A 16,443-nucleotide genomic window follows, 5' to 3' on the forward strand; every position below is an offset into this window, starting at 1 on the left:
GTAATAATGAAATAACTCAATTTAATCTTACCTCCTCATAAATAAAAGTGATAATACTTGTTTTCGCTAAACAATTGACTGCATAGCTTATCTCTACCTGACTCATGATTGACATCTTTGGGAGAGGGAAAACATTGTAAGGGGCTTAACCACCCAACCTTGGACCAAATCTTATCCCCTCACAATCTCTAACGAGAAAGGCCCTCCCTACTTGGAATAGATAGGGGTCATCTTGCCAATAATTGCGCATCCTGGTATTTAACTCACCATACGACTTGGCAACAAGAGATCACAACAACAGGAATATGCATGAGTTATTAATTAATTCATAAAATGATAAACATTGTTATGTCATATCTTATATCGATTCATATTATTACAGATTGCTCTCTTTCACCTCGTCGCCCTTTTTCTTGACTACACAGTCGGGTAAATCCAAAGTATTAGGAATTCTCAGAACAACCGGTTCTGTCAATCATACATGCATCCAACATTTCACAATCTGTGATTACACAGTTATGTTCATTAAAGATTTCAAAATTGAATGTTTAATTAATTAATTTAATCATAACTGATTTCTCTTCCATGTTCTTGTAGATAAGCTCCACCTCTTCATCATTTCATGGCTTCACTATCAGTGAATTCCTCGGTGTTAAAAGTATTCTGAATATGTTCAGAAAATTGTGATAGCATGTGCATTGATGATGATTCACTTAAACAAACAGGTTTTTAAACACTACTATTTGAATTCATAAATGATGCATTCACAAGGATACTTGAAGATTGATCTCTTATGTACTTCAGGAAACCAACAATTAGAGTATATATAGTTCTCAACTATTATGCCTAGCCAGCTAAGGATGAATATCCAATCAGAAAAGAAAAGAGTTGGAACATATTTCATTCATTCTCTAACCTATCATTATGTACTGACTGAAAGTAGATATTATAATCAGTGAAAAATAAATCAAGATTTACAATACTTTACCTAATGTTGGAAAATCATCTACAAAGCATGACATTAACAAGAATTGATGCACTCATATATAAAAGACATGGAATGATAAAATTAGCATTGTACTATCATGAACTATCATTAAGGTAAACATATAAAGTAGAGCACTAACTTTTGGTACAACAATGAGGAATGAGAATAAAGAAAGATTCAAAAAGTATCAGATTGGACTTAGCAAGTATTGTGTGAATTTTTTGTGTAGACTCTCTACACCTCACCATTTTAGGCTACCATGTCAGTGACTCTCTGGTGCTCACAAGTTTATATCCACTATATTGCTTAACACCTCTTCACCTAAATTAGCATCATTGCCGAAGAATTTCCTCGGTGCTAGATTCATGATAATATTTTTATTTTTGCATGGTATGAATTAATGTATTACATTTTGAGCTGAATTAGTTGTTCACAGTTATCATTGCATTTCCATATCTTGTATACATGATTGATACACTCTTATGAATAAAGAAACATCTATGATATAAATACAGTTTCCAAGAACTAGAAATCTATTACTGTCCATCACGATTTAGTCTATATTTATATTGGTTTCAGTAAAATAGATACATGACTGTTATGGAAAATAAAATATAAATTACTACAAGGTTTGTTGGTTTCATATGATAATCAAGGCTCACAGCTGGCATAGTAGTATGATAGGAATCAAAACATGGTGTGATGGTTCCACTATTTGGTTCTTATGGTAATCAAGAATTCACACAAACATAGTAAGTGGAAGAGAATTTTAAAAAAAATTCAATAAAGCCTTGCGTGACACTCTATCTACTCTAGAACCCTCGCGGCAAGAAGAAATACTTCATTCCCTTCTTAGAGCCGCGATTATGAAGACGTGTAGACAGTATGGGTTGCGGAGAGCAAGGAATAAATCTGAAAAGCATACTCAGTTCCTCCTTCAACAAACAGAGCCAATAGCCACCAAAAATTAGAGAGGGAAAAGATGGATAGCTGATACAATCATAAGACTCTAATATAAAAGAATAACTTGGCTCATCTGCTTCCAACAGCCAAAGCATTAAACTGATTAAATCAAAAAGAAGGAAAGATAAATAAAAGGTTGGAAAATAAAGTTGAAAGGTTATACAATTCAAATTGTCAAATATTAAATCAATTTTCATGCCAAGTGTTAATCGGTTAAAAGAAAGAAATTATAGTTCGAATATTATAATTCCAAACATTATTATATTTTGAACATTATTATAATCACTTATTTAAATTATTAAATTATAATGATGCCAAATCAATTTTATATTATGTGCATGTATATAAATAATTATTAAAAATAATATGATGAAAGATAAATTAAAATCCTTTAAGATACGTTCTATATTTCAACTCAATTATATTAATTAAATTATTTAATAAATAACTCATGCAGGTCCTGTAGATGTATTTTGATCCAAGTCGCTAGGTCCTCTACCCATCTGCTTAGTAATGGTGATGCTCCTGCCTAATTCTTTTCTGACAATGCTTCCACCCCACTAACATGCTCCCAAAAGGAAATTCTCCATTGTTAAATTATAGCATCATAATAAATTATTTAAATAATCACAACGGTTAACCATCTTCTTAATTCCATGAATTCGTGATTAATGATCAACTAACATGTTGTCTTCACTTGAAATCATAATGACTAACTATCTTACCATTCTACTAGAATATAACAAATTAAACTGCCAACTAACTTCATTTGAACCTCAACGGCTATATGTCAAATTAGGTCAAAAATTGGGATGTAAGATGTTTTTCCTTTGTCTTGTTGAAGATGAGTATATCATCTAGATATACAACCACAAACCTTCTAGTGAAGTCTTTAAGAACTTCATTCATGAGCCTCATGAATGTGCTAGGAGCATTTGAGAGGCCAAATGGCATCACAATTCATTCATGAAGACCATAAATTGTCTTAAATGTTGTTTTCCACTCATCTCCCTCAATCTTGATTCGGTGATATCCACTCTTCAAGTCCAATTTTGTGAAGTACATTTCTCCTCCAAGACAATCCATGAGATCCTCAATCCTAGGAATGGGAAACCTATACCTAATTGTGATCCTATTTATAGCCCTTGAGTTTGTACATAATCTCTATTTTCCTCCCTTCTTGGATGCTAGAATGATAGGGAGTAGACATGGGCTTATGCTCTTCTTGATCAGGCCTTGGTCCATATGCTCTTGCACTTGTCTTGCTACTTCCAATTTTTGGTCTGGAGTAAGTTTGTATGCTGCTTTGTTTGGTAAGGATGCATGAGGAACAAAGTCTATTTGATGGCTTATGACTCTTCTAGGATGTAGGGTAGAAGGAGTGCCATCACTCACAATGCTTTGTATTTTCAAGCAATGCTTGAACCTCTGTAGGCAAAGGGTCCTTGACTGTCTTGTCTTGTCCTTTGGACTTCAACACCACTACATAGCCTTGGCTCTCTTCATCTTTAAGACCTTTAATCAATTCTTCCCCACTACATAACAACACACTAGGCACCTTACTCTTTGGTTCTTCTATCTCCAACAAAGATTGAATTTTAAAAGTTCTTCCTCCCTTCTTGAATGATATGGAGTTTGCCTTCCTATTATACACTACTTCTCTGTCATAATGCTAGAGCCTACCTAGCAACAAATGGAAAGCATCCATGGTTAAGATGTCACACAATAGCGTATCGTTGTACCCTACTATAGTGAAGTCAAACCAAGTCTGCTCATTCACCAGTATACTTTGACCTTTATTGAGCCAAGTCACCTTGTATGGATTCACATGGGGTAACTTAGTTTAAGCTTCTCAACTACCTCCTCTAATATTATATTATTAGTATAACCTAAATCCACCACCACCTTACAAACTTTCCCAAGGATCTTGCATCTGATCCTAAATAAAGCTCTCCCATGCTTAGGTTCATCAGGAGTAGGTTTCTTGATTAATATCCTCCTAAATATAAGGTTCTCACCTTTCTTAGACTCTATATGATGCACTTCATTCTCCTTACAGCTTGAGTTATCCTCTTGTGTGTATGTCACTCTCTTGTCATGGTTTGAAGAAGAGGGCTTCTCAGGGCATCTATATGTTGGATGACCTAATTGACCACAATTGTAACACTTCGTACTAGAAAAGTATGAGTTACTTCTATTAGATCCTCTACCCCTATTAGAGCCTCTTTGGTTCTACTATAACCCCCTCTAGGAGTGCTTTCAGTAGCTTTCTAAGTGAGCTTGTTCTTACCTTGGTTCCTTTGCTTATTACGTTTACCTTGGTAACCTCATCTTTGTCCTATCTGATTTCTTCCCTTGCCTCTGTCTTTGAAGTTGGCCACTTTTATTGGCTCATTCTCTTGCTTCTTGGATCTAAGGCATAATCTATGAAACTCCTCTATATAAGAGGCCACATCCAAATCTTTTTGTTTTAGTCCTTGCCTCCTTTTATGAAGCTGAATCTCATAGTCTTTTGGTAGGAAGTTCTCCCTTAGTTTGGTTACCATTGCATTCTAATTGGCTATAGGCTTCTTGCCCATACTAATCCTCTCATCTTGGACATATTTCCACCATGTCAATGTCGATCCTCTAAGTCTTGATGTGGCCACTTTAATCTTTTGTACCTCTAACACCCCTTCACATTGAAGATGGTTCTCCACCCCATCTATCCAATCCATCACTACATTTATGTCCATCTTCCCACTAAATAGTGGTACACCTTCTAAGGAATTCCCTCTTAGGGCTTGTATGGCCTTCAAGAAAGGCTCTTCATACAAGATAGAGTCTGGTTTAGGAAAAACATCTTCCTCTGCCACCTCTTTACCCTTGTCAATGTTATCTTCTTCCTTTTTCTTGGTTGCATCAGCAACTACATCCAACTTTACCTTTACCTCTGCTAAGGCTTCTTTCAAGAGTCTATTCTTCTCCTTTTTCTCATCAACTTCCTTAGCTAGCTCTATATTAGTCACCATAATTGACTCACCCATTGACTCTCTAGTAGCTACATACATACACCTCCTTCCCAAGTCTTTAACTTGCTCTGATACCACTTTGATGTGACACAAAGTCGTGCTCTTACCCTAGCTTCCTCTAGGGTCTCCTTAGGTCTTTCTCTTGACCTAATAGGGTTGCTAGTCACCCTACTCCCCTTAGGATCCTAACACTGAGGTCCTAGTCCATTCAACTAGTGCACACCAACTAGGTAGATCAACCATGCCTTCACAACTTCTTATGATTTCTTTGGCTTTATTGCTTCCTCTCTACTAAGTCAACAAACCACCCCACCTTCATGATCAACACCCAAAATAGAAGTATAGGTATCTCAGATGACACTAAGACACTTCCCAAAAATTACTACCACATTTGGGAATGAAACCCTAAACGAGTTCCAAGAAACACATTGAATTGCACAAAATTGCTTGTAAAAAGGCTACAAGCAATTAGCCCTCCAAATGAAGAAACACTCGAATAACTTGCAAAAGTCCTTAATAAGGGGTCAAATAAACCATTGATCCAGGCACCCTTTTCAGAGAACTCAAATATTTTAGTGGTCTAAGTTTCTCAACCTATTCATACAATACAACCATAAATTAAGCCTAAACCCAAGGGTTTTAAGGGTTTTTCCACGTTGTCTCATAACAAGTACGTTTTTCCCTCCATAGAACTTTCACCAAAGCCTTCCATTGAAGTTGGGGCTTCACCACACCTTCCTTCAACTCACTCCAAGCTCGGATTGAAGTATCACAAACATTCAACCACTCCTATCACCTCTATTGTATACTATGATCCCTAGCCATGCATTTTTGGCTCGCCTAGGGTATCACCACAAAAACACTTGCCTTGCTTCCCAGGGCACCTCCTTCACTGTTCAGTATGTACAAAGAGTCACCCTCCTAATTCGAAGAGACCGTATAGAGCCCCAGAGTGGGAAGAGGAGCTATGACCCCATTTTTCTCAATCACTCAATTCAGAACAGCAGTAAGACAGAAAACAAAATATTTTATTTAGGTGACAAGAAACTTATAAAATCACAAACTAATGATGCAAAAAACCTTAGAATGAATCCTTCTAACACTTCTACATATCACCAATACAATCTCAATCCATAGAATTACCAAAATGCTCAGAAATAATAAATTGTAATTCTAAACTTGTTGTTTAGTCTGTACACCTAAAATTGCTCAAACTTCCAACCTTACAAAAAAAGTTGAGGATGACTTTATAAACACATCCTAACTCCTATCCCAACTACTTCAGACAGTTACCAAGCTCCAACTGAAAAGTTGCTCAAATGCAACAAAATGTTGTCAATGGCAACATTTACAATTTTTGAGCAACTTTTGCCTCTTCAAGTGTTTGACCCTCAAACTTGCTCCCAAGGTTGCCAAACCTTACAAAAATCCTTATATGGAAAATAAAACAGGTAAAAGAGTCCTAAAAACACTTATTTTGTCCAGATTTATGCATCAACCATGTGAAGGACATTGGACTGCAGCACAACGAGTATTTAAATATTTAAAAAAGAACTCAGAGTTTTGACATAAAATATTCAAAAGTTTCAGACTTCCATCTTACTGCTTATTCTGACTCGGTGACAAAGAAAATGGGGTATTTACTTGTGGTTATTTGACGACTCTAGGATCAACTTATATCACATAGAGATCAATGAAACAATCAAATCCTGCTGACTCGAATATGTAGTGGCAGCTCAAGCCACAAAAAATGTTGTGGCTTAGGAAAATCCTTGATGACTTGAAGGAAAAACAAATAACTTCAGCACATTTATTTGTTGATAATAGTTTTGCAATACAATTGGCCAAGAACCCTAGATTTTATGATTGAACAAAGCATATCAATTGAATATCACTTTATTTGACATTATGTTGAGGCCAAAACCATACAGTTGAAATACTATTCCATTGAAAAGCACATAGTTGATATCTTTACCAAAGCACTGGGATGCATCAATTTGAGGGATTCCCAATGCTACTTGACATGAAAAATATCCGTTCAAATTAAGGGAGGAATGAGAACTAATCCTTGAAAATATTTATTTTATTAATTCTCTAGAAAGTAGTTTAGTTTAATTTAATAACTATTTCTATAGTTTTAATCCAATTGTCTCAACAGTTTGGACCTTATTTAATAAAAATCCGTCTCTGTAGTAAATCTTTTTGGCCTGTTACAATCAGCACCAATCCTAATCAACCGTCCAAGAGTCAACACGTGCATTGATAAGCAGACCAAAATAGGCGCACAAGTTGGCCAATCAGCAGGGAATGTAGATTGTTCTGTCATATATGCTCTTGGTGATGACCAACCGAACTGTATCAGGAAATTTCCGCCAAGAGAGCTGATATAGTTAACTGGATTCACAAAGACCAATATGAACAGAAATTGGGGGATGTCTACAGTCGGAGTAATGCTTCTGCCAGTCTGAGCATACTATCATCCATTTGATTGACATATATCAAAAAAATGTTACACGATAATTGATACCAACAGAATATTAGTATTGGATTTTTTTGACGCCAATAACAATCAATGCTAGCACCAATATGTCATATCTAACATCTACTTCACTCATCTGATCGTAAGATTCAGACAGCAGTATATTTGGTGCTCAGCACAGATAAAAGCATGCAGTTTTACATGTACAACATAGGCTCTGATACAAAAATTAACGTAAAGGTAAATGCATTGAATTTTTATTCATCTTAGTTAATAACATTACGGAGAAATTTATACAATGTTATCTGCAGGCCGTTGAGGATAGTTATTACAATTACCGAACCAAACAAACAATGGAATATGGTTTACGCCAACACTAAGCAAATGTTGTTGCTATAACAATAATTATGCAGAAAATGAGAACATTTCTCCCTTGTATGAGAAGAATAGTACAATTCACTTGGCCAAAACATAGCTTTTCATTCATGAACAAAGTACAAAGAATTGTGCATATATTGAAAAATAGAACTAGAAAAAAAATGGTGACAGCAGATAACAAAGAGATAAATTTAAATATTCACATAAATCTGGTTGCACACAAAATAACAGATTACATAGCTTCGGCAATGAAAAGGAAGTTTCTAGAATTCATACGTGGATTATGGGCAGGTATGCTAAGAACTAGACATGTCTTGAACAGGTGGAAAGATTTGTGATGAGGTTCTTGACCAACAGCAGTTCAGTTATAACAACTTGATGAGGTGGAGGCTGAGCAATTAGTTCTTCCAACTCCCTTCCTTAATTTCTACCAGTGGTGCATCTTTATGTGGGAGAAATTACAAGAAGAAATTTAAATAATTTTCTCCAAAAATTCAGATGGATTAGGTCCCGACATTGAGCCTTGTACCCATTTACAATATAAGCCTTTACTTTAGGTTTTTCACCCAAACAAGTTGTTTTGGCTTACGGCAAACCCTTCAATAGACTTTTAGGTTTTTCACCTAAACAAATGGTTTGGGCTCACCACAAACCCTTCAACAGACTTTTAGGTTTTCCAACCAAACAAGTGGTTTTGGCTTACCACAAACCCTTCAAAGACTTTAGCGAAAATATATTTTAATGACCGTGAAACCATCTCTGAGATGTTATCCTGAACAATAATTATTGAGCTCATATGGAAAAATAATCCATCTACGGAGGCATATGGGATGCACTCATTACATAAGATCAAGTACAATACGTTCTTCAAATTTTTTTTCATTGCACACTATTTAGAATTCATCCTTTTTTTAAGAACTTCCCAAATAATATCAATTTCTTGAAGGGTATCATTTCCACAATTTACATTACCACAACTACACGAAGACTTCACACCCATAACCAGATTGGGCTTCTGCTAACTAATCCTTCGGGATATCTTTAGTTTACTTATTTTTTAGGAAGTAGTTTTCCGGCAATTTACTAATGTAATGATTTATATAGTTGTACACAACTGCTTGAACAATTTTTAGGTTGTATATATTCCCTTGTTATAATAAATTTGCCGGTGTGTGCATTTCATTTACATTATTTCGGCCTATTACAGTGGTATCAAAGCCAAGCTTTTGGAGAAAAGGAATTTAGATTGAATTACAATTCCAATGCATTCTTTAATTTCAATCATTGGAATAGTTCTTTCTGGTAAAGAGAATTACCATGAATGGTTTCAAAAAGTTAAAAATACTCTTATTTTTAATGATTTGTGGGATGATATTTGTGAAAGGAAAGATGAAAATGAAGAGTCGGAGCAGCCTAAAGATGAAAATGAGCTCGTCATCTAGAAGAGTAAAGACAAAAAGGCTTATGCTCTCATTGCTGCCTCCATTACTAAAGAGGTAAGTAGACATTTAATCTCTTGTAAGAGTGCATTTGCGGCATTAAAAAAACTCAAATATTTGTATGATTCTCATTCAGAACTTGAAATCATTCAATTATTAATGAAGGTATTCAACTTAGAAATGAAAGATAATGATCCGATAAAGTTAGCCTTTGAAATTAGGGCTTTATTTTATGATATTGAAGCCACAGGTGTAAAAGTAGATTTACAATTCACTGCTTTTATTAAAGCTCTTTATCCTACCTATTCACACTATCTTGAATCTCTTCAAGCTAGTGAAAAGATGAAAGATATAACATTTAACAAACTTGTCCAGAAGATTGCAGAGAGAGAAAAAGCATTTGGGAAGAAATAGTCACTTTCAAATGCGAAGAATTTATGTCTTGCACAAAAACAACAGGGGCAAACATCCAAAGATGAGCCTTCCAAACATGACAATAGCAACAGAGGTCATGGAAGAAGAGAGTCTAGAGGCAGGGGGAATAAAAATTATCAAGCTGATAGAAAATATTCTCAGCCACAACACCAGTATAGGGATTATCAACAAAAAGAGAGGCAATCTATACAATACTATAGATGTAGATAAATGGGTCATAGTGCCAATCTTTGTCGAACTCCATGGGAGAAGATTTGTGACAAGAAAGAGAAGCCACCAGACAAAGGTAACCCTCCTGAATCTACACATTATGTTATAGCACATTGTAATGTTGGGATTGAAGTAGTTTTTAGTACTTCAAGTTCTAGTTTGAATGATACTTTGTTGTTAGATAGTGGAGCCACATGTCATATGACATTTAGAAGAGATTTTTTTGAGACATTCAATGATCAAGTGAATGGAGTAGTATATTTTGGTGACAAATCTGAGTTAAAACCTTCAGGCATTGAATCTATTAGACTTAAATTACCAGGCCTTGCTGATTACATACTTTCTAATGTTCTTTATCTTCCACAATTGAAGAGAAATTTAATATCACTTGTGCATATTTGATAGCAAGGTCATTTAATAAATATGTTTGATGGTATTATTGAGATTAGAAGAGATGATGATCATGTGATTGTAATGACTGGGGTGAAAGATGATAAACTTTTATATTTGAAAGGTACTTCATCAAGATCTCAGAATTATGCAAATTTCTCACTGCATGGCGGTAATATTTCTTCCAGCTTGTTATGGCATGCAAGATTTGGTCACATTAACTATGATAGTCTTAGAATTATGAAACAAAATGGAATTCAAGAACTTCCCACTATTACAAAATAAATTTTTCAATGTGATGCTTGCATTTTAGGTAAACATAGTAAACAACCTTTCATGATTCTATGTTTAGAGCTTCTAGAAAGTTGGGTCTCATTCACTCAGATTTGTGTGGCCATATGCCTTTTCCATCAACAAATGGAAACAAATACATAATTACTTTTATTAATGACTATACCATGATGTGTTTGGTTTATTTATCAAAAGAGAAATCTCAAAGTTTTGACACCTTCAGAAATTTCCATTTGTGGATTAAAAATGAGACTCAACTCAATATTGGAACCCTAAGAAGTGATAATGGTGGTGAGTACACTTCTAAGAATTTTGAGAAGTATTTGCAGAAAAATGGTATTAAGCATCAAACAATTGTTCCTTATTACCCACAGCAGAATGGTATAGCAGAACTTATGAATCAAACACTCCTAAATATGGTAAGATCTCTGATATTTTTTAAAAATGTTAAATTAATGTTTTGGGGAGAAGCAGTGCTTTGTGCTATCTATAGATAAAGACTAGAAGTCCTTCTGCTTCACTATAAAGCAAAACTCCCTATGAAATATGGCATGGCCATCTTCCAAGTGTCAAGCATTTGAAGGTTTTTGGTTGTACCTGTTATGTTCCTGCTTAGCTAAGAAATAAATTAGAAGGTAGAACTAGAAAATGCATTTTTTTGGGATATTCTATTACTTGCAAATCTTATCGTCTATATGATGAGGAGAATAAAAAAATTGTTATTTCTAGAGATGTTATATTTCTTGAATTTGAAAAGATGCACACAGTATTGACAAACAACTTTCTCATCTTGATAGATTTCAATCAACGAAATTCTATCATGAATGGGATGATGAACTTCCAACTCTTGAAGGGGGGATTCCCTTTCTAGGTCAATCTTTTGAAGTTATAGAGAATGAAGATAATATGAAAGAGAACAATTCTAAAGAATCTGAAATAGTTTGTTAAGAACCCGTTGAAAGAGAAGAGAATAGTTCTAAAAAATCTGAAATTGTTTGTGAAGAATCTAATTCAAAGGCTCTTGAGATTGATAAAATATCAAAGCAATCAATCTATAGATCAATGCGTACCAAGAAAATTCCAAAAAGGTATCAATATTTTGAATTAAATTTTTCTATTGTTGATGAACCTTCTTCATTTCAAGAAGCAACAAGTGATGCATGGAGAAGTGCAATGCAAAGAGAGTATGATGCTTTAATAAAAAATAGAACTTGGAAATTAGTGGACCCTCCCATTGGAACCAAACCTTTTGGTTGCAAGCGGGTATGTAAGAACAGCTATAAAGCTAATGATTCACTTGTCAAACACAAAGAAAGACTTGTAACAAAAAGATATGCTCAGATAGAAGGTGTTGATTGCACCGAACCTTTTGCTCCTATGGCCAAGTGGGGAACTATTCAAGCATTATTTTCTTTGGCAGTACAAAAAGGATGGAATATACATCATATGGATGTTAAAACAACCTTTTTTAATGGAGATTTGAAGGAAGATGTATATATGTTGCAACCTCAAGGTTTTTTTTATCAAAGACCAGGAACAAAAGCTATGTAAATTGGTAAAATCTTTGTATGGTTTGAAGCAAGCACCATGTGTTTGGTCTGAAAAATTAACTGTGCACCTCCTCAAATTATACTACAAGCATTTTAGTCTAGATGATGCAACTCTCTTTGTCAAGAACATTGGTAGATCAATTGTGTATCTAGTTGTATACGTTGATGATCTTCTCATCACTAGCAATAATGATGATTATAAAGAATCCACTAAGAGAGAGTTGAAAAAGTGTTTTGATATGACCGACTTGGGATTACTTAATTATTACTTAGGTATTTTAGTCATTCAAAATTCCAAGTTCATTTTTATTTCCCAGAAAAAATAAATATAGGAGAGTTATTATGCAGATTCGGCATGAAAGATTGTAATTTTTTTTTCCTGCAATGAAGCAAAATTTAAAGATTTCATCCAATGAAGGAAATGCTTTTGAAGATCATGTTGGTTCCTAAAATCGCAGATTGAAAATCCAAGAGCTTGCCACTTCTCCAATAGGACTTCTCAATCAGTTATGGCCAACAAACAGAATACTTCTCGATTTCTCTACACTTCAGGCTCCACTACACCTAGATGGGTAGACCTTCTCCTCGAACCTTATTACTTGGTTCAGAGCTTTTCTATAGCGAATTTAAACTTTTTGAGTTCTCCGGCTGGAAAAATCCTCAAGCTCAATTAAAATGAAAACTGGATGCTGGATTGAATGTTTTGTATAATTGAATAATAATTAATTTGATGCTTGTAGGAAGGAAATTATAGATTTTCTGACTTCAATAATAAAAAGACCAGTGGCTTTGCTCATCCAGGCAATAGAGTCAACTTCAGTGAATTAACACATACAACTTTATAATGTTTTACACATTTTACTACCAACAATTAAATAATTGAGATGCGATAGATCAAATATTATGCCATCTTAAATTAGACAAACTGGACACAAATGTGGAAACAATTATTTATTTCACAATATCTGACATTTAAATTGATGCAAAATTTCAAAAAATGATTACAAAGGACGATTCCTCTGCAGTTTACATCTCCATGCCATTTGAAAAATAAACAAAAGACTTTTATTTTATTATTAAAATAAAATAAATCAATTTATATTACAAGTCACATTGAACACCTTATTCTTCAGTACAATAAATAAATAAAAAATATTCCTTGAGAATGTGTGAATGTTCGGATATGTCTCTTGTTTTTTATTCATCCCATTTTTATATCTTTATTATTCTAAAGTTGTGACTTATTAACTTTAAAAGCTACCTATCTTCAAAAATAAATCACACCTCTTATTTAATCAATTTCCCTTAATTGACCTTAATAACAAATTTATTTGAATACTTCATGACTTTGTGTTTGAATTAATCTTGATATATGCTTGCTTTGTATCGACACTTTATTAAAAAATAGCTTTGTTTCTCATGAAGATCATCAGCGGAAGATTCAAATATCATGAGGGGTTGTCCTAAATAGTTTCATATCCTCAGATGTTCATAAACTAATAGTGTATAGTGGTTTTCCTCCCTATGCTTGATATCGTGAATCATAACCACCATGGGAAGTATATATGTGCACGATGTGCTTTGAATAAGCAACTCCAAATAAAAACCCATCTGGACTCCACATGACACGATTGATACAGTAGGCTCATTGTTTTTCTTGTGTAACTTCCATTCTTGTTATTTAGTGATGTCTTCTAACGATACAATGAACCTTTGTTCAAAATTGCTCCTGATGTCATAGGAAAACTTATTTGTATTCGATGGTGTTGGAATATTAATTGTAGTTGGTTGTTTCTCCCTGGAGCCAAATGCCCAGCTACCTCCCTGACGGCTTGCAGAATGATCAAATGAATTTATTGCATGGTAGGTGAAATTTTTTTGAATTCAGAAATGAGGGGGAAAACATTTTGCAAGTATAACAAAAGGAATGATTAGATTCATTCGATCTAGTAGAAGGAGAAGAAGTTCAAGAGCTTAGAAGTTGTAGAGAAGGAAGAAGAGAGAAGTGATTAGTAGATCTAGTCGTCAGAGTGCAGAAAAAAGGAAGTTCATTTCGTGCTTGCAGTTGCACATGTTTCTTCTAGATCATTCTATAAGTTGAATGTTTTATTGTTTCATTCGTCTTGTTGAAGTAGTGATTGCTCCAGGCATTGTAGTATGCAGCCATTAGAGCTGTAAGTTTGAAGTTTAAAGTTTTGAAGTTTTTTCCAGTTTGAAGTTTTAGGGTTATTTTAGGGTTTTCTAGTTGAAGCCGAATGCTCCCAGATTTTGTAATGATTTAAATCCGAGTTGAATAGAAAGCAAGCAGGCATACTTGAATCCATTTATCTCCTTCTATTCATTGCATTTGAAAAAGTTTTATTTGGAAGTTTCAAGTTCTGGTTTTAATAGTGGAAGTTGTTCGCGTTATAAATCATCACTCGGTGAAGTCTTGTTAAAGTCTTTATTTTTCACAGTGGTCACCGAGTTCACTCGATGCCTTCTTCTACTGAGTTCACTTGGTGCTTCCTTCTACTGAGCTCCACACTATAGTGGTTACCGAGCTCACTCGGTATCTTTTGGCTACTGAGTTGTTGTTCTTTGGTTACCGAGTTCTCTCGGTAAGGTCTTCTGTCATTCGATCCCTTTGGTTATCGAGCAAGCAAAATTGTCATTCGGTAATAGTGTTTACCGAGTTGTTTCTTCATCTACCGAGTTGCTCTTCATTTATCGAGCTAACTCGGTAAACTCTCTTGTCACTCGGTTTCTTAATGTTTACCGAGCAAAACTGTCACTCGGTAATAGTTTTTGTCGAGCAGTTTTTTAGGGTTAGGTTGTGAGTTTGAATTGAAGTTGTATTAATCTTTCTCATTGATGGGTGCAACCTTTGTATTTTGTTGCCTTTGACTCCGTCGTTGTGTATTTTCTTATCGGTTGAGAGCAATAGAAAAGAGTATCGGTTATCATTCATATCTTCATTTATGCATATAGCTACTCTCAAAAGTGCCTGACCAAGAAGACTGTGTCTATCACTTACATCCTTGTATAAAAATTCTTCTAACACTTCAGAGTGTTGGAAGTGCATGCCAAGATGGACCACTACGTTCATGACCAAGGAATACAAATCTAAATAATGTTCGTCCACGATATCACATAGGCCTTTAACGGGAACTAATAGTCATTAATTATGCAAAATGAAAGGAAGATGCATCGTATTTCCTCAATCATTTAATCTCTCCTTGTTGCTGGTTTTCTTAACCATCATACAAACATGAACATCAATCTGTGTCTTGTGATGGGTGCTTGCAAGCCATCAATATAGCAACTCCAAGGATGATCAACGGTTCTAGTCTATCACACCCAGACTGAAAGGAGATTGTGAATTCCTTGTATAGTTCAATCTAAGTATGCTTTTATTAGTTAAGCTTGCTTAATCAAGATACTATCAAAATATCTCTCATATTGTAAGAAGGTTATGTTATCTTGTAGGATTGTATACTTCCTTTGATGTTCACATCTCTTCCTTCACTCTAATGAATGATACCTCCTCTCCATATGCCACTCTTCACAATAAAAATGGGGACTAAAATTGGGCTCCATTAGTGGCTCTTGTTGGGGACGTATGCTCCCTATGAGAATAGCAAGATTCTAGCTATCTCTAGAGAAGCAGACTAAGCATCCATTCTTTAACATGATGCAAAGGTGAAAATTGGGTGGCCCCCGACCCCCCAAAAGTGAACACCAACTCTTCCCTCTATCAAACACATAGTTCTGATTATGTAACACCTTCTTTCTTTTGATTATGGCATGTTGCACCTTAGTAGAATTTGATCCATTAGCAAATATTAGAAAACAACCATCATTTGATATATGTCTTTCTTTCATCATTTTAGTCGGTTGCTCATACATCAAACCTGTTATAGATGCACTGCCCTATGATGCTGATGGACTTGGCTATATGGAAAATCCTCCTCAAATAATAGATTTGAGAATATAGTGAATTCAGATATGTCTTCTATTACTTCTTCAAACAATGGGTTTAGGTACATCAAGAATTTAGGCATACTATCATGAGAGCTTTCATCACCAAATGTTTCATCAAATAGTGTACTAATTTCATCCTTTTGGGAATCATTATCTTCTTGACCAGTAAGATAGATATCTTCATCAGCAATATATCCTAAGACTTCTTCATGTTCATAGGCCATATGCAATTATGTATCATCTTCACTATATGATTCTTCAAAATGATCATCTCTTTCATCCAGTACCACTTTAGAATGTACTGATTCATCACCTTGTTCACCATGGTGATTTGAGAAAAAATTTG

General features: G+C 34.7%; 2 protein-coding genes across 11 annotated transcripts in view; one reads left to right on the forward strand and one right to left on the reverse strand.

Moving 5' to 3' along the window:
* The window catches only part of LOC149564735 (protein VERNALIZATION 1-like), a 306,073-nt gene that overhangs the window by 281,498 nt on the left and 8,132 nt on the right, over window positions 1-16,443 (forward strand). For 2 of the 5 annotated variants that reach the window (XM_089818292.1, XM_089818294.1), the window contains 2 exons: window positions 9,209-9,315; window positions 9,634-10,027. The exons of 1 other annotated variant lie outside the window; for it this stretch is intronic. In XM_089818292.1, coding sequence (XP_089674418.1) covers window positions 9,209-9,315; window positions 9,634-10,012 — 486 coding nt within the window. In that variant the 3' untranslated portion in view covers window positions 10,013-10,027. Of the gene's footprint in view, window positions 1-9,208; window positions 9,316-9,633; window positions 10,028-16,443 lie in introns of those variants that run through there. 2 more of the 5 variants (XM_089818293.1, XR_016361908.1) reach the window with 2 other exon arrangements.
* The window catches only part of LOC149564736 (truncated transcription factor CAULIFLOWER D-like), a 248,965-nt gene that overhangs the window by 63,466 nt on the left and 169,056 nt on the right, over window positions 1-16,443 (reverse strand). The window contains exon 3 of one of the 6 annotated variants that reach the window (XM_089818299.1): window positions 1,525-1,923. The exons of 2 other annotated variants lie outside the window; for them this stretch is intronic. In XM_089818299.1, coding sequence (XP_089674425.1) covers window positions 1,801-1,923 — 123 coding nt within the window. In that variant the 3' untranslated portion in view covers window positions 1,525-1,800. Of the gene's footprint in view, window positions 1-1,524; window positions 1,924-6,842; window positions 7,436-16,443 lie in introns of those variants that run through there. 3 more of the 6 variants (XM_089818298.1, XM_089818297.1, XM_089818302.1) reach the window with 3 other exon arrangements.

The sequence above is a fragment of the Cupressus sempervirens genome, chromosome 3, assembly GCF_028749045.1.
Source record: "Cupressus sempervirens isolate cs-2001-9-10 chromosome 3, ASM2874904v1, whole genome shotgun sequence".
Classification (NCBI taxonomy): domain Eukaryota; kingdom Viridiplantae; phylum Streptophyta; class Pinopsida; order Cupressales; family Cupressaceae; genus Cupressus; species Cupressus sempervirens.